The sequence below is a fragment of the Erinaceus europaeus genome, chromosome 6, assembly GCF_950295315.1.
Source record: "Erinaceus europaeus chromosome 6, mEriEur2.1, whole genome shotgun sequence".
In the NCBI taxonomy this organism is placed as follows: domain Eukaryota; kingdom Metazoa; phylum Chordata; class Mammalia; order Eulipotyphla; family Erinaceidae; genus Erinaceus; species Erinaceus europaeus.
In genome coordinates, this window is record NC_080167.1 from 44,338,623 (window position 1) to 44,366,506 (window position 27,884).

Below are 27,884 nucleotides of genomic sequence, written 5' to 3' on the forward strand. Positions count from 1 at the left end.
AGAGGCAGCACGGAGGATGCAGGGTTTCTTGACGGACTGACCTAGGATAGCAGGGGCCACAGGGAGTAAAACACTGACCTAGAAGAGCCAGGGTCACTCCAAGCTGTCAGCATGGGCACACACATACATACACACTCACTCTGCACACACCTTACACACCTAGAGTGTGCTAGTGTCCATGCTAAATTCAGGCCAGAAAGAGTAAGAAGCCCTTGCCTTTATAGCTGTCTTTTTTTTCTTGCCACCAGGGTTATCGCTGGGGCTTGGGGCTGACACTATGAATGCAACGGTCTTGGCAGACATTCCCCCCCCCACTTTATTGGATATGGCACAGAGAAACTGAGAAAAGGAGGAAGACACACAGAGAGAAAGATAGATGCCTACAGAACTGCTTTGCTGCTTGTGAAGTGTCCCCCCTGCAGGTGGGGAGCTGGGGGCTGCAAGCTGGATCCTTTTGAGGGTCCTTGCACTTCATACTGTGTGCACTTAACAGGGTGCATCACTGCTGGGCCCGCATTGCTCTGTCCTTTCAAGAAACCCAAACGCCACTCACTGAGACAAACTACACAATCCAGATGTGCAGAAGAGGGAGAGAAGGGCAAAGAAGGGGCTAAAGCTTAGGCATCAGGAGCTTTCTCCACAGTATCTGTGGGAGAGAGATCTGACCACATGGGAAGGGGGCTGGGAAAACAGCATAATAGTTATGCAAAAGACTTTCATGCCTGAGGCTCCAAGGCCCCAGATTCAATGCTCAGCACCACCATAAGCCAAATATCTTCCCAATATCTGGTTTCTCTGTATATCGCTCATTAAAATCAAATAAGGGCTGGGCAATGGTATGCCGCATTAAGCACACACATTACAACCACAAGGACCCCATATGCAGGGGAGATCCTTCACGAGGGGTGAAGCAGGTCTGTAGGTGTCTCTTTTTCACCTCCTCCCCTCTTATTTTCTCTCTGCCCTATGAAGAAAACAAACAGATGAATTTACTTTTGACTAGACCACAGCTCAGCTCTGGCTTATTGTTGTACTGTAACTGAACCTGGGGCCTTGTAGCCTCACATATGAAAGTCTTTTTGCATAACCAGCATGCTGTCTTCCAAGCTCCTGTAAATACATTAGAATAAAAGAAAGAAAGAGGGAGTCGGGCGGTGGCGCAGCGGGTTAAGCACACATGGCGCAAAGCGCAAGGACCGGAGGAAGGATCCCGGTTTGAGCCTCCTGGCTCCCCACCTGCAGGGGAGTCGCTTCACAGGCGGTGAAGCAGGTCTGCAGGTGTCTGTCTTTCTCTCTCCCTCTCTGCCTTCCCCTCCTCTCTCCATTTTCTCTCTGTCCTATCCAACAACAATGACAGCTATACAACAACAATAACTACAACAACAACAAAAAGACAACAAGGGCAACAAAAAAGGAAAATAAATAAATAAATAAATAAAATAAAATAAAAAAAGAAAGAAAGAGAGGAGCGGAACAAAATAAAACTGTTGGGAGTCGGGCGGTAGCACAGCAGGTTAACTGCAGGTGGCACAAAGCTCAAGGACTGGTATAAGGATCCCTGTTCGAGCCCCGGCTCCCCACATGCAGGTGTCTTTTCACAAGCAGTGAAGCAGGTCTGCAGGTGTCTATCTTTCTCTCCCCTTCTCTGTCTCCCCCCCCTCCATTTCTCTCTGTCCTAACCAGTAACAACGATATCAATAATAATAACCACATCAATAAAACAAGGGCAACAAAAAGGAATAAATAAATAAATATTAAAAAAAAAATAAAACTGTTTACCTGAAGAGGCCTCAGGTCCCATTCCATTCAGAGAGGGGGAGGGCGGCTGCCTTTTCTCCAAGAGGGCCCTGACAGTCCAGCTACAAAATTCCACACACTGAGCTTATTTGGGGTGGGAATCAGTCACCCCAGATGGCAGTGGGGCTATTATCTCCCAACCTCCATCCTTCTCATACTCTGGCAGCTGTGGTTCACTGAGCATTGAGTCTCTCTCCCTTTGCTATTGGGCTGTATCCCTGAGACAGTCTCTTGGAGCCTTTCTCCAGGGGTCCCAGATATTGAAGCACCAGAGAAATGGGAGCAGAGATGCTTCTACAAAGAAGCAAGGCTCTGGGGGCCGGGCAGTGGCACACCGGATTAAGCACACATAGTATGGAGCGCAAGGACCCGTGCGAGGATCCCGCTTTGTGCCTCCAGCTCCCCACCTGCAGGGGAGTTGCATCATAAGTGGTAAAGTGGGTCTGTAGGTATCTTTCTCTTCCTCTCTATCTTCCCTCCTGCCTCAATTTCTCTCTGTCCTATCCAATAAAACAGAAAAAAAATGGCTGCCAGGAGCAGTGGATTTGTAGTGCTGGCGATAACCCTGGAGGCAAAAGGAAAAAAGAAAAAGGAAAAAGAAAATAAAGAAACAAGGCTGAGAACTTCAGGGGAGCCGAGAGCATCAGTGAATGAAGCCCTTCCAGCATCTGTTTTTCCAGTCAGCACTCAACAGCTGTGCCCTGGGAAGCATCTCTGCTCTCACATCCCGGACCCATCAAGCTTTTCCACTGTCTGCTGAGGCAGGATGAATTTAGAGGACTATGTCCCTTCCCCGTGAGGCTGTGCTGAACAAAGAAAACAGCAGGAAACTACAAAGTGTACTTGTTGCTGTGGTCTCTCTTCCACTCTCTCCAGCTCTGTTTAAATGACAAAGAAAAAAGGGGAAAAAAAACAAACCAGCAGCCTGGAGAAGTACACCCCCCCCTCGCCACACACACACATCTGACTCCCCATCTTCCCAAATGAGAATCACAAACATTTAAATGTTCTCCAAAGTCTTCCCTGATGCTGTGCCCAAACACTGAGGTGGAGACTCCTGGGGCAGGAGGGGCTGTAGCTGGGGTGTGATGGAAAGGGCTGCCCATGGGGTCCTTTCTAATGGCAGACTGCTGGGTGAGTGGGGTGTTGGTGCCTCTGAGCGCAGTTTCTCAAAGTGATCCAGGTGGATGGCAGGAGCAGTGGGTAGAACACCATCCACTAGTCCCAACAGGGACTCAGAGACCAAGTGACACTCGTAACACTTTAGAGAAGAGAGAACAGGCTGGGGAAGTAACGGGGCCAGAATCACTCTGAGATATGGCTCACCTGGCTCTTCACCCTTCACCACTATGCCTGGCAGACTGAAAATCAAGATCATGTGCCAGGACCCCCAAGCCCCCACCCTACTTCCTCCCACTTCTGATGCATGACTGTGGAAAGAAGCCTTGGGTGGAGATGAATGTTTTGCTGATGCACTCTGCAGGGAGGTGAGAAACTGTTCCCATGTGTCAACAGCTGTACTGTAATCCATTAACCCCACCCCAATAAAGTAATAAAATAAAATAAATGACATCAAGACCGCTGAGCTCTGTTCTGACCACAGAGACTTTGAGAGTTTCTGGTGCATTCTCAAGCAGCAGTTAGCCTTCCTGAGGTGGCTCATGGCCTGTAACTGGATGCCCCAACCCGGCCCACAGCTCTGCGCTGTGTCTGGTTACAGTCCACCTCCTGGGGCCACAGAGGCAGGGAGCTGTGCCTCCCAGCTGCCTGTGCCCACACAGCTCAGCACACCTTGCAGGGGAGGGAGGTGAAGGAAGGAATAGTACTTTCTTCCCAATATCTTGTGTTGACTCAAGTCTCCCAGGGTTGGCAGGGAGGGGGACCCAGCCTGCGGACAAAAAATAGTTACCACAGAAAACTGCTCTGAGCTATGCCCAGCAAAGCAGGTGGAGAAAAACTGGGTTTCTCATGGGTGCAGGCTAGACCCAGATTTCTGTAGGTGGTATGGGGTTGGAGGTGAGGGCGAGGGGAGATGGAATAGGACACAGATTTTTTTTTTTCCTCCAGGGTTATTGCTGGGCTCGGTGCCTACACCATGAATCCACCGCTCCTGGAGGTCATTTGTACCCCCCTTTTGTTGCCTTTGTTGTTGTAGCCTCGTTGTGGTTATTATTATTGCCATTGTTGATGTTGTTTGTTGTTGGACAGGACAGAGAGAAATGGAGAGAGGAGGGGAAGACAGAGAGAGGGAGAAAAAATATCGACACCTGCAGACCTGCTTCACCGCCTGTGAAGCGACTCCCCTGCAGGTGGGGAGCCGGAGGCTCGAACTGGGATCCTTACGCTGGTCCCTGCGCTTTGCGCTACATGCACTTAACCCACTACGCCACCGCCTGACCCCCAACACAGATGTTTTTAAAATACTTGGTCCTGCTGGTACTGCAATGTTATTTCTCAGCATTTGTCCAAAGAAAATAAAAGATTTACATAAAACTGTTTGCTACTGTTACATGGAATTGTAAAGAGGAGGAGGAAGAAGAGAGAAAAAGAAAATGAGTGAAATGCTTGATTTGGAACTCTAATTTCTGCATCTGATGACCGCTCAACATTTTTATCAAAGGATATTCAATAAGATGAAACAATATAATTGCATGGCAAGTAAGATTTTAAAATGTCACATATGTAATTGTCTGAACAGCCTTAGAGAATGTTTACCTGAAAAACTGGCAAGAAACAGCAAAAAAATATTAAAAGGCAGTTATCACTGGATGATGGGATTTTTTTCTTTTTAAAATTTTTATTTTAGCTTGTGACTTAATGTTGTTTTATAAAATTATCAGACTTCATGTATACTTACCCACACAAGATATGTGTGAGTCACCACATTCCCACCAACCTGTGTCTAACCATCCCCCTCCTCCCCAAACTCCCAAACGAGTTTCAAGTTGCATTTCCTGCACTTCTCAAAACTTGTATAATACACATGGACAGTACCTATTTTTTTCTTCTCTTTTTTTCTTTCCTTTTTTTAAAAGCTATAATAGCCTTCCTTATCCACAGCTTTGCTTTCTGAGGTTTCAGCCACCTGTGGTCTGAAAACAGTTTTTCTGAGAAAGATCACACCCTCATTGGTCTTATCACAGAAAAGCGTTATTAACTGCTGTTTTCTTATCAGTTAGTGTTGCTGATCCCTTACTGAGCCAAGTTTCTGATCTCTTAACTGAGCCAACTTTCTCTTCCACGTGTCTGCAAAGGAAAGAGCCATAGGCAGAGGGCTTACTACTGTCTGCCTGTGAAGCATTCATGGGGATCCTGGGACAGAGCTTTTGTGGATAACAGGAGGCCACTGCCTTTCCCCCCTCTTTTACAGGAGCTCCTGAATCAATATTTAGACAGATTTCTCCCTCTTCTGCCTTCCTCCTGGATCCCTACTTACTGGACTTGGGATAGAGGAAGAATTTTTTTTTTCCTTTTTTTTTTGTTGCCATTCAAATAATGTTTAATAGTAGTACTAATATTTTATTAATGCTTATTATATATAGCTACAGTACAACTCAAAGGATTGTACATGAATTATCATATCCAATCCTTGAGTTGAATCCCGTTAGGTCATTGTTGTGCTTCTCCCTATTTTACAAACGTGGGGTGACAGCTCTGTTCAAAATAGTATGCTCTGTTCCACACAGGTGGAACCAGTGTTTGACATCTGGCTCCGAGAGTTCATCACCGCCACACCCTTCAGCTAAGAGTTATCCCGACCCCAAGTGCAGAGTGCTGTGAACAATATATTCTTGTAATTTAAATAAATCATATTAAAAGTTGTGTACCATGTAGCTTTCAGTTTGCCCAATTCAATGGTAGCAGGCATTTTTTAGTAATTGGTCCCTACTGCCTTAGATTGGAAGATATTTTGGTACAGAAGATCAAGCAGTGGGACTGTCTGTGGCCACTCCTGCATCTAGACCCTCCTAGCCCTGACATGGCCGCCTGCCTGTTGGATTCCCAAGGGGCTGCTTTGCCAGGGTTCTATTGATCGCTTGGAACCCATGTGTGCTGGTCCTCTGAAATCCTTGGAGAGAGGGGAAAGGAAGCCATCAGCTAAATGTGTGCAGGTGGACGACCTCACAGCTAGATATCTGTCCATACTGGAAGGCAGATGACATCAAGGACTCCCACTGGAGGCTGACTCATGGCTAGGGGGAGGGGGAACCAGGACAGAGGGTTTGGCATTCCAGCTGAAGTCAAATCCTCTGTAACACAGCAACCAGCTCTCTCTTCTGAGGAAACTGCAGGTGTGTGTATGTGTGTGTGTGTGTCTAGTTTAGGAAACTCTTCCTGAAGTCCTTCCCATACAAAGGTGTGGTCACTCAGAGTTGCCTTTGGATTCAAATGTCAAAGCAAGCATCCAAAGAAACCACAATCTGCTCTTATTAATCAGCTAAAAGGCATCAAAATGCTGAACCGGCCAAACCAAGGGAGTCTGCCCCGGAGAAATCCCCCTAATGTATCTGTGTCAGCAGTTCCTGCAATTAGTATAGAAATCCAGTATCCCAATTTCCTCAACTTATATGTCCCCCCTTTTGAAAATGGTACAGGTTTGGTTTTTAAAGCTTAAGCTGGTGAACCTTAGCAGGAAATAAGACTCTTAAATGCCCTAGTAAACCAAATCCTTTATTTCATGGACAAAAACAGGGACCTCTGTTCCAAACCTAATTCAGAAATGACTGTACTTTCTAACACTTGGGGCCATGCACAAAGGTTTAGGCTGTAGGTGTTTAATCCCCCATTTTTCTTTTTCTTTTTTTGCCTCCAGGGTTATTGCTGGGGCTCAGTGCCTGCACTACAAACCCATTGCTCCTGGAGGCTACTTTTTTCCCTTTTGTTGCCCTTGTTGTTGTGGTTATTATTATTGTTGTTATTGATGTTGTTATTGTTGGATAGGACAGAGAGAAATGGAGAGAGGAGGGGAAGACAGAGGGAGAGAGAAAGACACCTGCAGACCTGCTTCACCACTTGTGAGGCAACCCCCCAGCAGGTGCGGAGCTGGGGGCTCAAACTGGGTTCCTCACACTAGTCCTTGTGCTTTGCACCACTTGCACTTAACCCGCTGCATTACTGCACGACCCCCCCTTTTTTTTTTTTTACATTTTTATTATTATCTTTATTTATTGGATATTGACAGCCGGAAATGGAAAGGGAAGCAGGAGATAGAGAGGGAGAAAGACAGACACCTGCAGCCCTGCTTCACCATTCATGACACTTTGCCCCAGCAGGTGAGGACTGGGAGCTCAAACCCAGGTCCTTGTATACGGTAACATGTGAGCTCAACCAAGTGAATCACCATCTAGCCCCCTGTGCCACCACTTGGCCCCGATTCCCCCTTTTTAAATCACTTTACTGAGGGGGTGGGGTTAATGGCTTACAGTACAGTTGTTGTTACATGGGTATAATTCTCACCTCTCTGTTGCAGATATCTTCAAAATACTCTCATCTCTAACTTAGGTCCTTTTCCACCATTGTGCACCAGGACCCCAGCTCCCCAGCTCCCCACCCTCCCCATGTCCTCTTTTCCCAGAGTCCTTTGCTTTGGTGCAATACACCTTTGCAACCAGCCTAGCAGAATGAGGTTCCTCACTTTTCCCAAGGGTGGCCCTCACTGTACACAGTCTGGTCACTATGGCCACACAGCTAGCTACCTCAAAACACTCCTGGGTTTCCTGGTTAAGTACCCAGTCTTCCCTCAGTCCTTTGGAAATTCCCACAGCTTCCCTGCTGGTCTGTCTCCCTAGGCCTGGGAACCAGCTGACCTTTCCCTATCCATCCACAGAGCAGCTGCACTGTGCTCCCATCACTGGTAGGGCAGGACTCTTCAGTATAGGGACCAAGTGCCATGGGGAGGCTCGGAAGTCCTGCTCCACTCTGAGGGCTCCCAGATCCTTGGGACCCTGAAGAGACCTCCTGAACCTTGATCCAGGCTCAGTCCTATCAGCCCCTTCCTGTTCAGAAGTGCCCAGAATTAGGGAGATTCAGCCATTTCCTGAAGCAGACTGGCACAGAGACAGTTTGGAGAAGTGGCAGAGGAAAGTTATAAAGATTTTCCATCCTTTAAGAAGGATCCCCCACTTTTTTTTTTGCCTCCAGGGTTATTGCTGGGGCTCGGTGCCTGCACTGTGAATCCTCTGCTCCTGGAGGCTCCCACCTCCCCTTTTTGTTGCCCTTGTTTTATCCTTGTTGTAGTTATTATTGTTGTTGTTACTGCTGTCCTTGTTGTTGGATAGGACAGAGAGAAATGGAGAGAGGAGGGGAAGACAGAGAGGGGGAGAGAAAGATAGACACCTGCAGACCTGCTTCACCGCTTGTGAAGCGACCCGCATGCAGGTGGGGATCCAGGGGCTCAAACTGGGATCTTTATGCCTGTCCTTGCACTTCAAGTCATGTGCGCTTAACCCACTGCGCTACCACCCAACCCCCAGATGGGCCCCCCACTTTTTTAAAATGCCACCAGGGTTATTGCTAGGGCTCAGTGCCAGCACTGCAAATTTACCACTCCTGGTGGCCATTTTCCCTTTTTTCTTTTTCTCTTACTTATTTTTATTTTTATCTTTGTTTGTGAGAATATTTTTTTAAATTGGGGAATTAATGTTTTACATTCAAGTACAATAGTTTGTACATGCATAACATTCCCCAGTTTCCCATATAACAATACAACCACCACTAGGTCCTCTGAATCCTTCATGGACCTGTATTCTCCCCACCCACCCACCTCAGAGTCTTTTACTTTGGTGCAATACACTCCTTTTCTCTTATTTTATTTGATAAGACAGACAGAAATTGAGAGGGGAGGGAGAGATAGGTCAAGGAAGAAAGATAGACACCTGCAGACTTGCTTCATCACTTGTGAAGGGTCTGCCCTGCATGTAGGGAGTGGTGGCTTGAACCTGGGTCCTTGAACAAGGTAATATGTGCACTCAACTGGATCCCGCTACCTGGCTCCCCACTTTTTTTTTTTTGAGTCGCCTAGCTGAATGGACTACATTGCATAGCCATGGATAATTTTTACAAATCTTACACATTCAATTTCCTCTTCCTTAAAAAGCAGGTGAGGCACTTTGAAAGATTACTATGAAATTTAGAGATAACATGGGCCAGCAAAATAGCTCACTTGGGTAGTGTGCCGTTTTGCCATGCACACGACCCAGGTATGAGCCCGGTGACCACTAAGCTGAAAAGGGTGTGGTGCTGCGGTCTCTCTCACTCTCTCTGACTCTGTTTCTAAATCAACAACAAAACAACAAAGAAACACAACAAGTCAAGATCATATATGAGGTTTCTCATAGTAGATGCTCGATAAATAGTAATCACCCTAAAGAAGGACCAGAGGTAGCAGGAGTAATGGGAGCCATTGTGGCACCATCTTGAAAAAAGCAGACCCACAAGTTGAGCCATCAAGGTCAGTCACTGCTCTAGGGGTAGGGGGTGAGGATGGGACAGAAACAACCTGTTGTTACCAAGGCTCCTCCGCCCAAGGGCTAGGGCATTCTGTCAAGTGGTAAGGCACTTCTAATGGACCAGCACAGGAGCTGGCAAGTCCCCTATTTTCAGTGCTAAAGGAAACAAGGCCCAGGGGGGCAGGAGGCATCAGGGAAACTTTTATGACTAAAGGCCATAATTACAATTACAACTCACATCTCCAAACAGCCAAATGGACAGCTCACTCCTGCCCACAGGACCTATGTGGGTGACACACTCTAGCCCACAGAACGTCACAAAGGCTCTGTGAGTGCAAGCATACTAAGAAGAGACATGCAGGGTTTGGGTGGGCAGTGGTGTACCTACCTGGTAGAATGTAAGGACCAAGGTTTAAGTCCCTACAGGGGGGAAGCTTTACGAGCGGCAAAGCAGTGCTGCTGGTCTCTCTCGTCCTCTTTCCTCTCTTTATCTCTCCTTTCTCTCTCAATTTCTCTCTGTCCTATCAAATAAATAATTAAAAACATTTTTCTGTTCGAGCCCCTGGCTCCCCACCTGCAGGGGAGTCGCTTCACAAGCGGTGAAGCAGGTCTGCAGGTGTCTGTCTTTCTCTCCCCCTCTGTCTTTCTCTCCTTTCTCCATTTCTCTCTGTCCTATCCAACAACAACGACATCCATAACCACAACAATGTTAAACAACAAAGGCAACAAAAGGGAAAATAAATATTTAAAAAACCTTTAAAAAATTAATAAACAAATGAAAACATTTTTATTCCCAATTTTTCTAGAATGTGGACTTCTTTTATTTCAAACAAATCAGGATGTTTCTTGCTAAGGATAGGCAAGCAGCTTTTCCATTTGTCCCCATGCTCTAAAAGAACATATTTTATTTAAGATGAATGTGCAGCCCCTTCTCTCAGGTGAGAGAGAGACAAAAAGAAAGAGAGAGAGAGAGAGAGAGAGAGAGAGAGAGAGAGGAAGAAATGCTGTCCTCCCTGACACCTGGTCTTTCGGAAGGAGTGATTTCAAATTCATTTCTCCGAAGTCTTTAAATATGACAACCTTCCCACATCCTGGCCCAGAGGTCAGCACTGCCCATGAAAGGCTGAGGGCCCATGTCAGAGTAGGCCAGCTCAAGGTGAGAACCTTCCAGGCCCTGGCCAGCAGGCCATGAGGGGCATGGCAGCTGCAGAGCCTGCACAGTCCTTCTCCCGGCCCCACCCACAGCTACTCCAGTCCGGGAACAGGTGGACATACTTGCAGAAACAAGTGGTGCCAGTCCCCAATAAGGCAGCATCTGAGAGTCAAAGCGACAGCTGGAAACCAAAGATGGCTTCCATGGGGACATGTGTGCAACCTATACACACACTGTGTTGGTTTCTTCAAACCACAAATAAGACCAGAATGGCTTTGTAGTTAATAATAGAGACCACACATACATTTCCTGGGCCTAGACAGAAGTGGATGTGGGGAGCCTCTTGCGCATAAACTCAGAAGATAAAGAAGTGGCCCTACATGGGTTCAAACCCCGGTGCTCACAGGCAGAAAATCAAAGATGACTAACTGATACCCACTTGGTCCTCAGTCCCTTTTCCATAAAGGGCAAAAATAAGGACTCCTGGAATTAACTTCTGAAAATAATGATAACCACTGTACAAATTGACTTTTCACTGTAATAATTCAAAAGATGCTATATCGTCATCACAGTGCCTTAGAGGCCAAGGCTGACAAGCACTGTGTGTGTGGTGAGACAGTGAGAAACCTTAGGGATGCTGAAGGGAAGGGACAGGTATGACTAGACCTGTACTAGGCCTCCAGGCCATCTGAGCTGCCTCCTCTGGTCAGACCCTTATTTCTTCTTCTCTTCCCTCTCTCTCTGATGGTTTATGTCATAGGCTCTTTTTTTTTTTTTTTAAATTCTTTCTTTCTTTCTTTTTTTGGATAGACAGAAATTGAGAGGGAAGGAGATGGTAGGAGGGAAAAGAGAGAGAGGGAGATAGATACCTGTAGTATTGTTCCACCATTTGTGAAGCTTCCCCCTACAGGTGGGGACTGGGGGTTTGAACCTGGTTCGTGTGCACTATAATGTGTGCACTCTACCAGATGCACTACCACTTGGCCCAGTCCTTCTCTTCCTCAGACAGGGACAGTGACTTTCCATACTCGGGCTTGTTAAGATGCTAGACTTGGTGCATGGGTACCTTGACACCAAATGATGGATTAATAGATTTTCCCTGAAGACCTGAAATGCCATCCATCAAATGCTATAATATTCCTCCCAAGTTTCCCACTAGTTGAAGACCTGAAGGCTCAGGGATCTAGACAATATAGATATGGAGGCAGGGGCATCTACAACATAAGTCAGACTCTGCTCTGACCACCTGCAGACTCAAGGCTGTCAGTTTTGCACGAAGTTAACTCTGGAATCCTTCTGGTGGGCTGCCTCTCAGGCTCTCCCTTCGCAAAAGCAGATACAGCCAACCTATGAATCAATCGTCCTTGCTTTCGCCACTCACTGAGTCACAGACAAGGAGCACTTCATTCCAATGGCAAAGGCTGAGAGGTCTGGTGCCCAGACTGGGCCGCAGAATGCTGGGACGGCTGATGACAAGCCTGGCCCTACTACGTCCTACCCGGGAGATCTGGGCTATTTCCTGGTGGGTAAAATCGGGTTATGGTTTGTCAACTACGAACTGTTAATTCTGGGAGTCTCCCTAGGCTGAAAAGAGCTGATGATGAGACAGTCAAAGCAAACTGAGAAAGGAAATCGCTGGTTACAGGCCGCGACCTCAGCTCCTGCCCATCACAGGGGCGGGAAGCCTCCGCCACCTTGTCGCTCCCACTGGCCCTTGCAAGCAGGATCGAGTGCCGCAAGTCCACGGAACTGGACGCCTAAGAGGTTCATGCCATGGGAGAGCCTCCCCCAATAAAGTGCGCGCACACACACACACGTGCACGGTTCCTTTAAAACCCCGGCCCTTGAACAGTGCCCGCTGTGCCCACCCGAGCCTGGGCTCTGGAGGCCGAGGCCTGGGGCCGACCCGCGCCCTTTCCACCCCCAGTTCCGGGCCGGCCCCCCAGCGCGCCTTCCCGGCGCCCGGCTCCTCCCCGCCCCCGCGCGGGCTGCAGAGGCCGGGCAGCCGGCGGGGACCGCAGCCCAGGGGCGGGGAGGAGAGGGGCCGCGGCCAGCCGGGCCGAGGGACTAGCGGAGAGCACCGCCCGGCCACCCGGGATTTGCGGCCCCATCCTGGGATTCCTGAGGCCGGCGCCCGGGACCCTGCCTGCGCCCCTGGTCCAGCTTGCTCACCTGCTCCGCGGCGCGCCCCGGCCGTGTTTACTCGGCTGGCCGCGCGCCCAGCAGGACCCGGCGCCGCGCAGACCCCTCCCCGCCCCGCCCCCGCTCCGCCTCCTCCCGCCCCGCTCCCGCCCCTCCGGCGGCGCCACGTTCCCGGGACCCGTCTGGCCCGCAGCCCGCACTGGGTGCGCACCCAGCCACGGAGGGGGCCGCCCGACTTTGCACCAGAGCGTTGTGGAGGCCAGAGCTGTAGTCTTAACAGACGCCTGCCTGTACCCTGGGGCACCCGCACATTTGCTACGTGGACAGAGATGATTTCTTTAGTTGAAGGTCCCCCAGTCCCTCCCATGCAGGCCCCTCGCCTCCTTATGGCTTTGGGAACGCCAGTGGCCTGGTGTGCTACTATCCAAAATATTTTTCCTGGTTCGGTTTCTAGAGCTTCAGAGCCAGCCCGCAGGAAGCTTTAGATGAACTTGAACAGGAGTGACCTGAGACTTGATCTAAGGATTTGTCACTCCAGGAGTTAGTGTCCCTGGGGTGAGTTCAGAGTATTAACCACTTCGCATTGTCTGAGTAACTTTATGGATTTGCTGTTGTTATGGGGGCTTTCCTGCTCCAACCAACTTTTTCAGAGAGAAAGAGAGAAACAGGAAGAGAGAAACCATAGCCCTGAAACTTCCCTCAGTGTGGTGGGTACTGGCCTAGAACCTGGGTGGCTTGCATGGCAAAGCAGACCCTTTCCTAGGTGAACTCTGACCAGTCCCAAGTTTTTAAAAAGTTGGGGAGGGGGAGTTAAGGTGAAATTCATATGCCATGAAATTAACCATTTTAAAGGGCACAGTTTAATGATGTTTATTACATTCAAAGCACTGTGTTGTTGCCACCACTATCTTGTTTCTAATTACCACCACCCCAAATTAAAAAATTTACACCCATTAAACAGTTTACATTGGCCTTCTCTCCTGTCTCCCACAACCACAACCCCCATCTACCTGTGTTCCATACGGACTTAGTTATATTAAGTAATCCATATAAATAGAATTATTCAATATGTGATCTTTAGAGTCTGGCTTCCTCACTATAGTGACAAGGATCATACACTTAATGACATGTTTCAGTACTCCACTTGTTCTTACGGTTGAAAGACATTTGGGTTTCTTCCATCTTTTCACTATTGTCAGTGCCACTTTGAACATGCCTGGACATGTATTTGCTCAAGTAACAGCTCTAAATTATTATTATTTTTTTGAAATGTAGGTGACATTGGTTTTCAAGGCCATGCATACCTTTGAGGTACAGTTTTACACCTGTTCAGAATATGTATTCAGAATATGCCCACCACAATGTACTGATATCCCTCCACCAGAATCTACTGGACTCTCCCCTCTTTTTTTTTTTTAGAATGTTAATTCTTTTATTTATTTATTTATTTATTTATTCCCTTTTGTTGCCCTTGTTGCAGTTATTATTGTTGTTATTGATGTTATCGCTGTTGGATAGGACAGAGAGAAATGGAGAGAGATGGGGAAGACATAGGGGGAGAGAAAGACACTTGCAGACCTGCTTCACCACTTTTGAAGCAACTCCCCTGCAGGTAGGGAGCCGGGACTCGAACCGGGATCCTTATGCCGGTCCTTGTGCTTTGCACCACCTCAGCTTAACCCTCTGCACTACTGCCCCCCACTCCCTGGACTCTCCCCTCTTAATCTACTTCCCTCTCTGTCCTTGGTGACCTCAGTCCTGCAGGTTTGTTTTTCATTTGGCTGTGTTTGTTCCCTTCAGCTTCATCTCTTTCTATAAGACATATGAATGAAATCATTTGGTATTTTCCTTTCATGTACATATGCCTTTAGTATTTCTGGTAGTGCTGGTTTAGTGGTAATGAATTCTTTTAGCTGTTGTGTGTCAAAAAAGTTATCACTTCTTCAAATCTGAATGATAATGCAGCTGGATAGAATAGTCTTGGGTGTAAATAAAGATAATGAAAAAATGTTTAAAGGGGCTGGGTGGTGGCACACCTGGTTGAGTGCACATGTTATAGTGTGCAAGGGTCCAGGTTTGAGTCCCAGGTCCCCACCTGCAGGGGGAAAGCTTTGTGAGTGGTAAAGCAGTGCTGCAGGTGTCTCTCTGTCTCTCTCACTCTCTGTCACTCCCTTCCCTCTCAATTTCTGGCTGCCTCTATACAATAAATAAAGATAATAACAAAAAAAATTTTTTTTAAAGATTATTCTTGGGTGGAGGCATTTTCCCAATACTTTGGCTATATCATGCCATTTCCTTCTGGTCTTTAGAGTTTGTTAAGAAGTCAGTTGATAGGGGTTCCTTACATGTGACTCTTCGCTTTTCCCCTTGTTCTTTTCAAGATTTTCTCTTTATCTTTGGGCTTTGCCATTTCATTTACAATATGTATTGGTATACATTTGTTTGGGTTTGTATGAAACTCTTAGAGTTTCCTGGATATGAGCGTCTGTTGCCTTTCTTCATTTGGGCAAGTTTTATGCTATCATTTCTTCCAGTAAGCATTGTCTTATTGGAAAAAATGCCAAATGGTGAGAAGTCTGATACTTAGATCATGTGCTTCTCGTTATGGAGCCCCTATAACGCAAATGATATTCCACTTGATGTATATTGACTGTCTTATGTTATCTGAATTTGTTTTTCTTCTTCCTGGTCTCTTTTGATAATCTTTTCTACCCTGTTCTCATGTTCACTGATTTGACCTTTGTCTTCTATATTTATGCTACTGAGCCCCCTCTACTATATATTTTTATTTCAGCTACTATATTCTTTTGTCTTATTATGTCTGTCAGGTCTTTCCTCATACTTTTCTGACTTTGTTAGATTTCTATTCCGTTGATCTCATTTCAGTGAGCATCCTTAGGACTGTTGCTTTGAAGTCTTCTTTAGGATTTTTTTTTTTTTTTTTTGCTTCCAGGGTTATCATTGGGGCACTGTGCTGACATGGCAAATTTATGGCTAATGGCCATTTTTAATACCCCCCCTTTTTTTTTTGCTTCCAGGGTTATCACTGGGACTTGGTGCCTGCACTACAAATCCACTGCTCCTGGAGGCTTTTCTCCCCCTTTTGTTGCCCTTGTTATTTATCTTGGTTGTTATTTTTGCTGTCATTATTGTTGAATGGGACAGAGAAAAAATCAAGAGAGGAGGGGAAGACAGAGAGGGTAGAGAAAGATAGACACCTGTAGACCTGCTTCACCACCTATGAAGCGACCCCCTCCTGCAGGTAGGGAGCTGGGGACTTGAACCAGGATCCTTACACTGGTGCTTGCCATGTACACTTAACCCACTGTGTCACCACCCAGCCCCCCCCCCTAATTTTCATTAGATTGGACAGAGAGAAATTGAGAGAGGATGGGGAGATAGAGGAAGAGAAAGATAGACACCTGCAGACTTGCTTCACCACTGGGGAACAGACCCCCTGCAGGTGAGGAGTAGAAGCTTGAACACAGGTCCTTGCACTTAGTAATATGTGTGCTTAACCGAGTGTGCCACCACCCAGCCCCATTTTAGGATTTTTTCACAACTCTGTTTTTTTTTTTTTTTTTTTGCCTAGTCTTTTATCTTGATCCTCCAGTGTCGGTAATTTTTCTGTCATCTCATTGTGTTTGGTGTTCTGTGAGGTTTTGAGCAGGACTGGGCAGTGACAAAAGGTTCTCAGTCACTAGTAACTAGAAGTTATATATATAATCCGGACACTAGACCCTTGCCTATTATCTGTCATTCTGTAGGTGAAAATTTTCTTTTCTGATAATGTCCTCTGATGCACACAAGTCTATTTTTTTTTTTATGAAACACAATTTACCCATTTTTGTTCTTGTTGCCTTTGCATTCCACGTTATATATAAGAATCTATTGTCAAACTCAAAGACATGGAAATTTAGCTATATTTTCTTCCAGGTGTTGTATGACTTGGGCTGTTGATATATTGTGAGCTAATTCTTGAATGTGGTGTATGACTTCGGCCTAATTATATTCTTTTTTAATTTTTTTAAATTATTATTTTTTTAATATTTATCCCCCTTTGTTGCCTTGTTTTTTAAATTGTAATTATTGTTGTTGCTATTGATGTCATTGTTGGATAGGACAGATAGAAATAGAGAGAGGAGAGGAAGACAGAGAGGGGGAGAGAAAGACAGACACCTGCAGACCTGCTTCACCACCTGTGAAGCGACTCCCCTGCAGGTGGGGAACCAGGGGCTCGAACCTGGATTATTACTCTGTTCCTTGTGCTTTGCGCCACCTGTGCTTAACCTGCTGCGCTACCGCCTGACCCTCAATATATTTTTTTAAATTTATTTCTTTATTGGGGAATTAATGTTTTACATTCAACAGTAAATACAATAGTTTGTACATGCATAACATTCCCCAGTTTCCCATTTAACAATACAACCCCCACTATGTCATTTATCATCCTTCATGGACCTGTATTCTCCCTACCCACCCACCCCAGAGTTTTTTACTTTGGTGCAATACACCAATTCCATTTCAGGTTCTACTTGTGTTTTCTTTTCTGATCTTTTTTTTTTCAACTTCTTCCTGAGAGTGAGATCATCCCATATTTATCCTTCTGTTTCTGACTTATTTCACTCAACATGATTTTTTCAAGGTCCATCCAAGATCGGCTGAAAACGGTGAAGTCACCATTTTTTACAGCTGAGTAGTATTCCATTGTGTATATAGACCACCACTTGCTCAGCCACTCCTCTGTTGTTGGAGACCCCCAATATTTATTTATTTTTTAATATTTATTTTTCTTTATCTTTTAAATATTTATTTATTCTCTTTTGTTGCCCTTTGTTTTATTGTTGTTGTTATTATTGTTGTTGTTACTGATGTTTTTGTTGTTGGATAAGACAGAAATCGAGAGAAGTGGGGAGATAGAGAGGGGGAGAGAAAGACAGACACCTGTAGACCTGCTTCACCACTTGTGAAGGGAAGCCCCTGCAGGTGGGGAGCCGGGGCTCGAACTGGGATCCTTATGCGGGTCCTTGCGCTTTTTGCGACCTGTGCTTAACTGGCTGGCTACTGCCCAACTCCCTAATTATGTTCTTTTGCATGTGTATTCTGGTAATCATACCATTTAAGAGATTGTCCTTTCCCAAAGTCTGAGTCCCCTTGCCAAAAATTAATTGTTCAGAGACAAATGGAAAAAAAAAGATATTAAAAAACCTTTAAAATGCAAATGGAGCAGGCCAACTTTGTTTGCTTTTATGTGTCACCATGCATGGAACCTAGGACCTCATGAAGGGATAGAGAAGAAGTGACAGAGAGAAAGGAGAGATGCCACAGTACAACTGAACTGTAAAGCATAATTCCCCAAACAAGTGAAGAAAAAAACAAAGAATTTCTGGTCTCTCCTATGTGTTCTGTGTGTGCTATAAGCAGTATTATTCCCTTTGCATGTTCTGTCATCAATCTGCTTCTCTTGTCTTGTTCCCAGGGCTGCCCCTTGGGGTTTTCGGGCGATCACATTGATGAAAGCCCCAAAAGTGCTCTTGGACCACGTTTATTAGGGCTTATGCTGGAGCACAGAGGAGACAGCATGGCCAGCAAGCTGCACGCTGATCAGTCACCTGGGGATTAGTCAGAGATTTGGCTTTAAAGCAAACCAGGGGCCTGCGGTTGCTTGGGGCGTCTGCTCAGGTGGGTGAATGGTCTGCGCAGGCGCTCTTTAGATGTCCTTTGAAATTGCTCACTACTGCCACCTCGGGGTATGGCACAGCCACCAAAGTAGACGTTTGTGTCTGCTTGTGGTCTTTGGGAAAGTCCCTCTAGAGGGTTAATGATTTCCTTATCTTAACCCAAGGGTGTTAATATTAGGAGGTTGCAGATATCTCTCCCCACCCCCCCAACTTTCCCTCCCCTCTCAAGTTCTCTCTATCCTGTCAAGTAAAAAGGAAAAACACATTATAAAAGACAGAAAAGAAGAGAAAAGAAAAGGGCCATTGGGAGCAACGGATTCATAGTGCAGGCACCAAGCCCCAGCGATAATCCTGGTGGCAATAAAATAATAAACAAATAAAAATGAAACTAAGTCAGAACCTTGAGCACTCTCCACAAAAATCTAATGGGACCCAAGTGGTAAGAGGTATTTGATTTCTTCCTCTCAATTTCAGGTCTCCAAGAAGAAATGAAAAATAACAACAACAATAACGATATAGTTGCATCACCCCCACAAGGCCATTCTCTCCCTTCCTGCCCATCCTGTGGGTCCCATCCAAGTATACACTTCCCTTAAGGAATCCAGGCATCCCTAAGCTGCCACCTCTGTGCTGATGAATCCCAGGCCTGAATGTCTAGCCCAGTCCTCTCCCCAGAACCCAGGCCTGTGACCAACTGTGGATCATTCCACTAAGAAAAACCACAGATGAGTAGGCGAGACTGTGTGCAGATGTTCTGGCTGGTGGGATGGTGATGATACTGCACATGCATGAGGTCTCGGCTCAGGCTCCACAAAACAAATGAATATACAAATGAACATGGAAATGAAATAGTTCTTTTTTTTTGCTTCCAGGGTTATCACTGGGGCTCAGTGCCTGCACTATGAATTCTCCTGGAGGCCATTCCCCCCCATTTTATTGAATAAGATAAAGAGAATTTGAGAGAGGAGGGGGAGATAGAAAGGGGGAGAGAGAGACACCTACAAACCTGCTTCACAGTTTGTGAAGTGACCCCCCTGCAGATGAGGAGCCAGGGCCTAAAACCAGGATCCTTGCTCTGGCCCTTGTGCTTCATACTTCATACTATGTCTGCTTAACGGGGTGCACCACTGCCCAGCCTCCTGAAATAGTCCTTTTGTAACATGTTCCTCAGTTCTTCTTGAGCACTTCCTGGTAATCTTTCTCTTCTTATTAGTAATATTTTGTTGCCATCAGGGTTATTTCCGGGGCATGGTACACAACGAATCCACCATTCCTGTTGGTCATTTTTTCATTTCTTTAAAAAAATTTTTTCTTTTATTTGATAGGACAGATTGAAATTGAGAGTGAGGGTAAGGATAGAGAAAGAGACAAAGTGACACTTGCAGACCTGTTTCACTGCTTTACAAAGCTTCCCTGCTGTGGGAGGGGAGAGGGCTCCAACCTGGGTCCTCATGCAAGGTACCCTGTGTGCTCAACCTGGAGTGCCACCACCTGGCTTCCTGGGCAGGGTCTTTTAACATCCATATTCCTCCTAATGGTCTGCCCCAAGCAATCTAGGCTTTTCCTCTAATGCTTTTCAGTATTTTCCAGACTCCTCCTGTTACGCACTTCAGGGTATTCTGTAATAGCGCCCTACTTCCAGATATCAAAATCTGTGTCACTCCACCGGAGCCACTGTGGCACAGTCTCACAAACAGAGTGACCCACCGGAGCCACTGTGGCACAGTCTCACAAACAGAGTGACCCACCTCAAAACAACACACAACTCCCTCCTTCTTGTAAGGACTCTTGTGATCACAAGGATTTACAGGAATAATCCAGGATAAACTCTCCGTCTCAAGCGTCTTAATGGAATCATAGCTTCAAAAATCTGTTACTGTAGGTGATGGTTCATTTTGTGTGTCAGTTTGGCTAGGTCACAGAACCCGGATATTTCGTACAAGCATTCTAGGTGGCTACATGGAAGTACTTCTTTTGCATTTTGTTTTATTTTTCATATATTTGTGTTGGAGCTCACGTGGGTGGTTCTCAGCTAGAAAGGTAAACTACCAAATTTCCATCACCAGTTCAAGAGACTGTGCGAAAAGAAAGAAACTTGGGGAGGATTCTGGTACGAACACATTCGTTTATTGGGCGGAGGGTTTGGGTTGATATAGACAAAGAACAGTTAGACAAAGAACAGGCTAGATAAAGAACAGTTTTCACATACGTCAGAATTCACAGGTTTCTTAAAGGTCAGCATGCCCCTATGCCAGGGGTTGGTATGACCAGAGTTGATACATAAAGATCAATACAATTAGTCTCCTGACGCAGGCATTTAATTATCCAAAGGCATTTGAGAGAAGAATAGGGGCTGAACCAGTAAGGTGAGATAGAGAAGGAAGAACAAGGCTTTAAAGACATCAAAAGGGCTCCAGGAAATAAGGTCTTGGGGGCTTTTCACTTGTCCGGTGTTAGGAGTGTGTGACAGGATGTGCTGTTCCTTTGTGATCAAAAGGTGAAGTGGAATGTGTGAACTCTGAGTGAGTGTAACCATTTGGCTGACAGTAGGGGAGAGGGGAAATAGACTCTTTGTGGATTTCCGGAGTCTTACAGAGGGAAAGCTGAGTCTGACAGACTTTTGTTTCTTTGCTCATCTCTATGGAGAGAGGCTAACAAGAGAGGTGTCTTTTCAGACCTCCATCCATTGAAGATGGGGGGAGCTTCCCTAAGCTCTACCAAACTTCCACATAGTCCCACATATTTGATGGGTCAGAGAGAAATTGAGGGTGGGGGAGAGTTAGAGAGAGAGATACCTGCAGCCCTGCTGTGCTACTCATGCACTCAACAGGGTGTGGCACCACCCAGGCCAAAATGAATCTTTTTTTAAAAAAAGTATTTATTCTTGGATAGAGACAGATAGAAATTGAGAAGGGAGGGTGAGATAAAGAGGGAGAGCGACAGAGAGACAGACACCGACACCTGCAGCACTGCTTCACCACTTGTGAAGCTTTCTCCCTGTAGGTGGGGCCAAGGGCTCAAACCTGGGTTCTTGTGCAATATAATGTCTGTGCCTAACCAGGTACACCACTGCCTGCCACCCCCCCCAACAAATCTTTTTAAAAAGGAAATTAAAAATGTTAGTATGGATCATGCTTTAGAGTTTATGGAGAGAAAGTGTGCTGATGTTCTTACAATAAAGCCTTAGAAAGATCTAATTATTTTGTATTTATATGAAATACTCTGCTTTTAATAACATTCCTTCATATTCTTATAGTTATATTCTTGTAGTGTACTGTATTTTCTTACTTACTGATGAACTGGATTTGTATAAATATTACAATTGACTGAATTGGGGTCAGTGAAATAGCTCACTTGAGTAATGCACAGTTTTTTCATGTGGGTGGTACTGGTTCGAGCCTGGGTGTATCTGTTCATATCTTTTTTTTTTAAATATGGCTGAAGAAAATTCATGTTTGAAAAAGCATTCACTTTGTTTACTGTAAGCATAGTGGGTTCTGTGTTTGATACAGTTAAATACTGAATCTTTCTACACTAAGAAGTAGGCTGTTATTCATCATGAGATAAAATATTTTAATTTTTCTGTTTATAGTACTAATCAATTAAATATGCATGCTTATTAAATGTGATCTCAATTGGACATTTTCATCAGTGCAATTCAATATGACAAGAACCGCTTCAACTATTAGAAAGAGAGGGCCAGGCAGCAGTGCAGCAGGTTAAGCATACATGGTGCAAAGTGCAAGGACCAGCGTAAGGAACCCGGTTTGAGTCCCTGGCTCCCCACCTTCAAGGGGGGGGAGTCACTTCACAGGTGGTGAAGCAGATCTGCAGGTATCTATCTTTCTCTTCCCTTCTCTTTTTTCCCCTCCTCTCTCCATCTCTCTCTGTCCTTTCCAACCTGCAGGGGAGTCGCTTCACAAGGGGTGAAGCAGGTCTGCAGGTGTCTATCTTTCTCTCCTCCTCTCTGTCTTCCCCTCCTCTCTCCATTTCTCTCTGTCCTATCCAACAACAACGACACTAATAACAACAACAATAATAACTACAACAATAAAACAATAAGGGCAACAAAAAGGAATAAATAAATATTAACAAAAATTAAAAAAAATGTCACCAGGGTTATTGCTGGGGCTCAGTGTGAGCACTACGAATCCACAAGTCCTGCTGACCATTTTCTTTTCTTTTCTTTTCTTTTCTTTTCTTTTCTTTTCTTTTCTTTTCTTTTCTTCCTCCTCCTCCTTCTTCTTTCTATTTTTATCAGACAGGGCAGATAGAAATTGAGAGAGGAGGGGGAGACAGAGAGGGAAAGAGAAAGACAGACACCTGCAGACCTGCTTCCTTACTCAGGAAGCACCACCCTGCAGGTAGGGAGTGGGGGGCTTGAGCACAGAACCTTGAACATGGTAATGTGTGTGCTCAACTGGGTATAACACTGCCACTCCCCTCATTACTTTTAATTTAGTAGCTAAAACTCTCATCTGTTTTTTTTCTTTTACAGTCAATTACTTTTCCTTTTTTTTTTTTTTTTGCCATTAGGGTTATCACTGGGGCTCAGTGCCTGTACAATAAATCCACTACTCTCAGTTGACATTTTATTTTATTTTATTTTTTGATAAGATAGAGAGAAACTGAAAGGGGAAGGGGAGATATAGAGGGAGTGAGACAGAGAGACACCTGCAGTACCTGCGTCACTGCTCCTAAAGCATGTCCCTGCAGGTGGGGAATGGGGACTTGAGCATGGTAATTGCAATTACATTAAAAATTTATTTATTTATTTATTTATTTATTTATTTATTTCCTCCAGGGTTATTTCTAGGGCTCTGCCTGCACTATGAATCCACTGCTCCTGGAGGCCATTTTCCCCCCCATTTTTGTTGCCCTTGTTGTTATTATTGTTATTATTGTTGTTGTTGGATAGGACAGAGAGAAATCGAGAGAGGAGGGGAAGACAGAGGGGGAGAAAAAGACAGACACCTGCAGATCTGCTTCACTGTCTGTGAAGAGACCCCCTGCAGGTGGGGACGCAGGGCTTGAACAGGGATCTTTACACCAGTCCTTGAACTTCATGCCATGTTCGCTCAACCCGCTGCACCTCCCAATACAGCCACCCCAAATATTTTTTATTTATTTATTATTGGATAGAGACAGGGAGAAATCGAGAGGGGAGGAGGAGATAGAGAGGGAAAGAGACAGAGAGACACCTGCAGCCCTGCTTTACCACTCGTGAAGCTTCCCCCCTAAAGATGGGGACCAGGGACTTGAACCTGCATCCTGTACACTGTAATTTGAGTGCTTAAACCAGGTGCACCACTGCCTGGCCCTTGCAATTACATTTTAAAAAAACAATCAGAAATAATAAAATAGTCATTTTAACAACTTAGTGCACTTGTTTCCAAGTTAAAATTGTATGGGCTGGCAAAATAGCTCTCTTGGAGAGCTGGCATCTTTGTGACCCAGGTTCACACACATGTGACTGCTTGGCATGTGTGCTACCCAGGTTCCAGCCTGGCCCCAACTGAATTGAAGGAAACTTTGTTGCTGTGGTCTCTTTCAGTCTCTCTCTACTTCTCTATCTCTCTATCCTTAATTTAAAAAATGTATTTAAAAGCTTAGCTACTGCTGATGCTTATACATCTTTCATTCCTACCTCTACAGTGGGAAAGAGTCTTTCACTTTCCATGTAGGGCTGAATGGAACTGAAACAAAGTGACTGAGGCATGATGTACATTTCATAAAGTTGCAATCACATTCAATACCCAATCTGGTCCTCTATGCCTACACTGAACTTCTCAGTTCCAGACTCTTGGAAACAGAGTTGGCAGTCAGCTGAGGTAAAGAACAAACACCTCATCACAGACCCCTGCAAGCGTCAACCCGGCTTTGACCTAGCACGTTATGATTGGGCCCTCCTCAATCGCTATCGAACAGGCCATGGCCGGTGCGCCGCTATGTTCCATCGCTGGGGAGCCAGAGACGACCCGAACTGCCCCTGCGGCTACAGACAGACTATGACCCACATAGTCAACGACTGCCACCTCTCCAGATTCAAAGGAGGTCTCGAAACTTTACATCAGGCTCAACCTGACGCTGTTGACTGGCTATGGAAGAAGGGCAAACGCTAGAAGAAGAATCAAAGTTATTACCTCCACCTCAGGGTGCTTTTCAGGAGAAACTGACAAGGCAAAGGGACATAGAATGATTTGCATGTAAACATGACAACCAGGTAAATAACACATAGTATAGAATCAATTACATGTGAACATGACAATAGCACACATACCTCACAAAATCATCAGATCTAGCTGAATCCTTATGCTTGTGTTTAGAATGACTGTCTAGGGTTCCCCCCCTTCTCCTCCTCCTCCTCTTCTTCCTCCTTCTCTCTCTCTCTCGATTTCTGCCAGAGCACTGCTCAGCTCTGGCTTATGTTGGTGCTGGGGATGGAACCTGGGACCTCAGAGCCTCAGGCATGAAAGTCTTTTGCAGAACCTCTGTGCCATCCATATCTCCCTGTTTGAGTTGACAGCAATTTGTTGTTTGACTTTTGTTTAAGACAACAAGAAAGAAACAAGAATTCATTCAAAAAATGAGGAAACAAAAAGAATATAATATTTTAGAAAGCATGACTCTTAGACTTAAGTAAACTGAACCTAGGTGTCAAAATCTAATGGGAGTGGGGATGGGGGATGGGGGTGGGGAGGAGTACCTGTTCCTGGCCCAAGTGGGAATGAATGGTGTTGGAGTCTTTTCTTCCTTTTTCGGGTTTGGTGTTAGATTCTCCTGTCCCATCTGGCACCTCTGATCTTTTGACCTTTAACCTTCGGCCTGCCAGGACTTCCCCAGTCCCGCAGGCCACCTGCTCCAAGACCCTGGACCCAGGATTCTGTGCGCGCAGACACGCCCCCCCCAGGCGAGCTCGCCCGCAGCGGTTGGGACCTCGGGGCGCCTCTCCCTCGGTGAGCCCTGGAGGCTGCGCCCCCGGAGCCCCTCAGGGAAGTCATGGTGGGTTTGCAGCCCGAAAGCTGAGCGCAGGAGGCCGCGAAGGTCCAGGCCAGCAGCACGTAGGCGTCTCTGCGGCCATGGTCTCCCCGGTGACGATGACGCGGGCTCAGGGATGGGGGAGCCCCACCGGGCTGCAGCACCTGCTCGGGGTGAACCCGCTGAGCGGCTACCTGCCCCCGCTCGGCGACCTCACAGAAGTGCACCTGGCCGCCCTCGCGGGGGACACGGGGAGGATGAAGGCTGCTATCGCCTTCCACGGCCAAACTTTGGATGACAGGGACGGGGGCAACAGGTAATGGCAAGCCCAGGGCCGCCGCGTGGGCAGGCGGCCGAGCTGGGGGGCTGCACCCACTGCCCTGCTTCCTTGGGTCCGCAGCCCGGGGCCACAGGGGGCTCAGCTGGGGTCCATGCCTGCTTTAAGAGCAGCAAGAAAACACTTGCATCCTCTCCCGGTTACTCTTACAGGGCGCCTCACTGACAGCTCCAAAATGATTTAACAGTTATCAACAGTAATAGAAAGGGAATCAAGAATGTGTGGCATTTAATTTTTGATGCAGAGATTTTATCATTTTATTTTAAGAACATGTTTATTTTATTATGGATAGAGACAAAGAGAAGCTGAGAGGGAAGGGGGAGATAGGGAGAGAGACACCTGCAGCACTGCTTCACCTATTATGAAGCTTCCTCTTGCAGGTGGGGACCAGGGGCTTGAACACTGGTCTTCACGCACTGTAACATATCCACTCTATTGGGTGCACCACTGACTAGCCCTATGCACAGATTATTAAATGTTTATATGCTATAGAAATGTGTGCGGGGCTGGGGTAATAGCTTAATAGCTGTGCAAAAAGCATTTCATGCCTGAGGCACCAAATGTTCCAGGTTCAATCCCCAGCACCACCGAAAGCCAGAACTGAGCTTTTGGTAAAATAAGAAAGAAAATGTTTAGTAGTGGAGCAACAGTGGCACAGTCGATTAGTGCGTAGTACTTATACAGAAAATGTTTAGTGAGCTCAGTAGTCCTATAGCAGGTAACCCCCAGACCTTTGGATGGAGTCCACTTTCTAATTTTTTTGTGCCAGTATACAACCATGCACATGTGTTTTATTTTTCCCTGAGAAATCTTAGAAGGAAACTTTGAGTATATGTTTGTGTTTTAAACTACATAGCATTATTTACATATAAATCTTTACAGATTAATCATTTAATTTTAGCTGTGCATTTGTAAAAATACAAAGTGGTAACTCTGGATGGTTATTCATATTGCTAAAGTATTGCTTTATACTGTAAGGCTTTTCTTGAAAAATACAAGCTAGTGTCCTTAATGCCCTTTTGCTCTTAAATTTTTTAAAAAAACTTTTATTTATTTTATTTGATAAGACAGGGAGAAATTGAGAGGGAAGGGGAGATAGAAAGAGAGAGACAGAGAGACACTTCTAACTCTCATGCCTGAGGCACCAAAGATTCCAGGTTCAGTCCCCAGCACCACCATAAGCCAGAGCTGAGTAGTGCTATGGTGAGAGAGAAAGAGAGAGACTTTTAACACTGCTTCACTGCTCATGAAGCTAGCCCTTTACAAGTGAGGACTGGGGGCTTGAACCTGGTAGGTTCAAGGACTGGGTCCTTGCACTTAGTAATGTGTATGCTTACCCAGGTGTGCCACCACCCAACCCAGCCTTTTTGCTTTTGAGCTGGATAATGTTAAAACCTATGATGCTAAGTCCTCCGCTGTATGGTGTGAAAGCACAGGGTGGTCTTGCCTTGACGACCTGAATGTGTAGTGGAGATATTTTAGGGCTGGGTATCTTTTCCCGACCTAGTATTGGAGATTAAAAAAAAAACCCAAAAACTTGGGGCTGGGTGGTGGCGCACCTGGTTGAGCGCATATGTTACAAGGCGCAAGGACCTGAGTTTGAGCCCCCGTCCCCACTTGCAGTGGGAAAGCTTTGCAAGTGGTGAAGCAGGGCTGCAGGTGTCTGTCTCTTTTCTTCTCTATCCCATGCTTCTTTCTCACTTTCTGGCTGTCTATCCAATAAAAAAATAAAGATAACTCCAAAAAAATAAAAAAAACTTAAACCAGGGGCTAGGTGGTGACACACACGCTAAAGTGCACGTAGTACTGTGCACAAGGACCTGGTTCATGCTTGCCACCTGCAATGGGGAAGTTTCACAGGTGGTGAAGCCGTTCTGCAGGTGTTTATCTTTCTCTCTCACTCTTTGTCTCTCCTTCCCCTTTCAATTCCTCTCTGTACTATTGAATAAAAGAAAAAAAGGGGGGGTGGCTGCCAGGAGCAGTGGATTCAAAGTGCAAACACTGAGCCCTGGCAATAACACTGAAGGCAAAACAAAAGAAAAACTTACAACCCATCAACTGTATTTATCCATTTTTTTCAACTCATAAAGTGTCACTTGAATACCTAGTATGTTACAGGCTTACTCTATTTCAGAACCCCTTTTCTTATTTATTTATTTATTTAATTTATTTATTTATAAAGAGGAAACACTGACAAAACCATAGGATAAGAGGGGTACAACTCCACACAGTTCCCACCACCAGAACTCCATATCCCATCCCCTCCCCTGATAGCTTTCCTATTCTTTATCCCTCTGGGAGTATCCCATAAGGTCACTGTGGGATGCAGTAGGTGGAAGGTCTGGCTT

General features: G+C 45.8%; 2 protein-coding genes across 9 annotated transcripts in view; one reads left to right on the forward strand and one right to left on the reverse strand.

Moving 5' to 3' along the window:
- PSEN2 (presenilin 2) overlaps nt 1-12,576 on the reverse strand; it is a 28,940-nt gene extending 16,364 nt beyond the window's left edge. Inside the window, exon 1 of one of the 7 annotated variants that reach the window (XM_060192080.1) lies at nt 12,571-12,576. Coding sequence is in view for 6 of the 7 variants with exons in the window: in XM_060192078.1 (XP_060048061.1) it covers nt 1,780-1,801 (22 nt within the window). In the remaining variant the exon portion in view is untranslated. Of the gene's footprint in view, nt 1-1,779; nt 1,857-12,570 lie in introns of those variants that run through there. The other 6 variants (XM_060192078.1, XM_060192077.1, XM_060192079.1 and 3 more) reach the window with 6 other exon arrangements.
- Nucleotides 12,577-25,159: 12,583 nt separating this feature from the next.
- LOC103124129 (uncharacterized) overlaps nt 25,160-27,884 on the forward strand; it is a 79,202-nt gene continuing 76,477 nt past the window's right edge. For both annotated transcript variants that reach the window (XM_060192102.1, XM_060192103.1), the window contains exon 1: nt 25,160-25,515. In XM_060192102.1, coding sequence (XP_060048085.1) covers nt 25,301-25,515 — 215 coding nt within the window. In that variant the 5' untranslated portion in view covers nt 25,160-25,300. The remainder of the gene's footprint in view (nt 25,516-27,884) is intronic.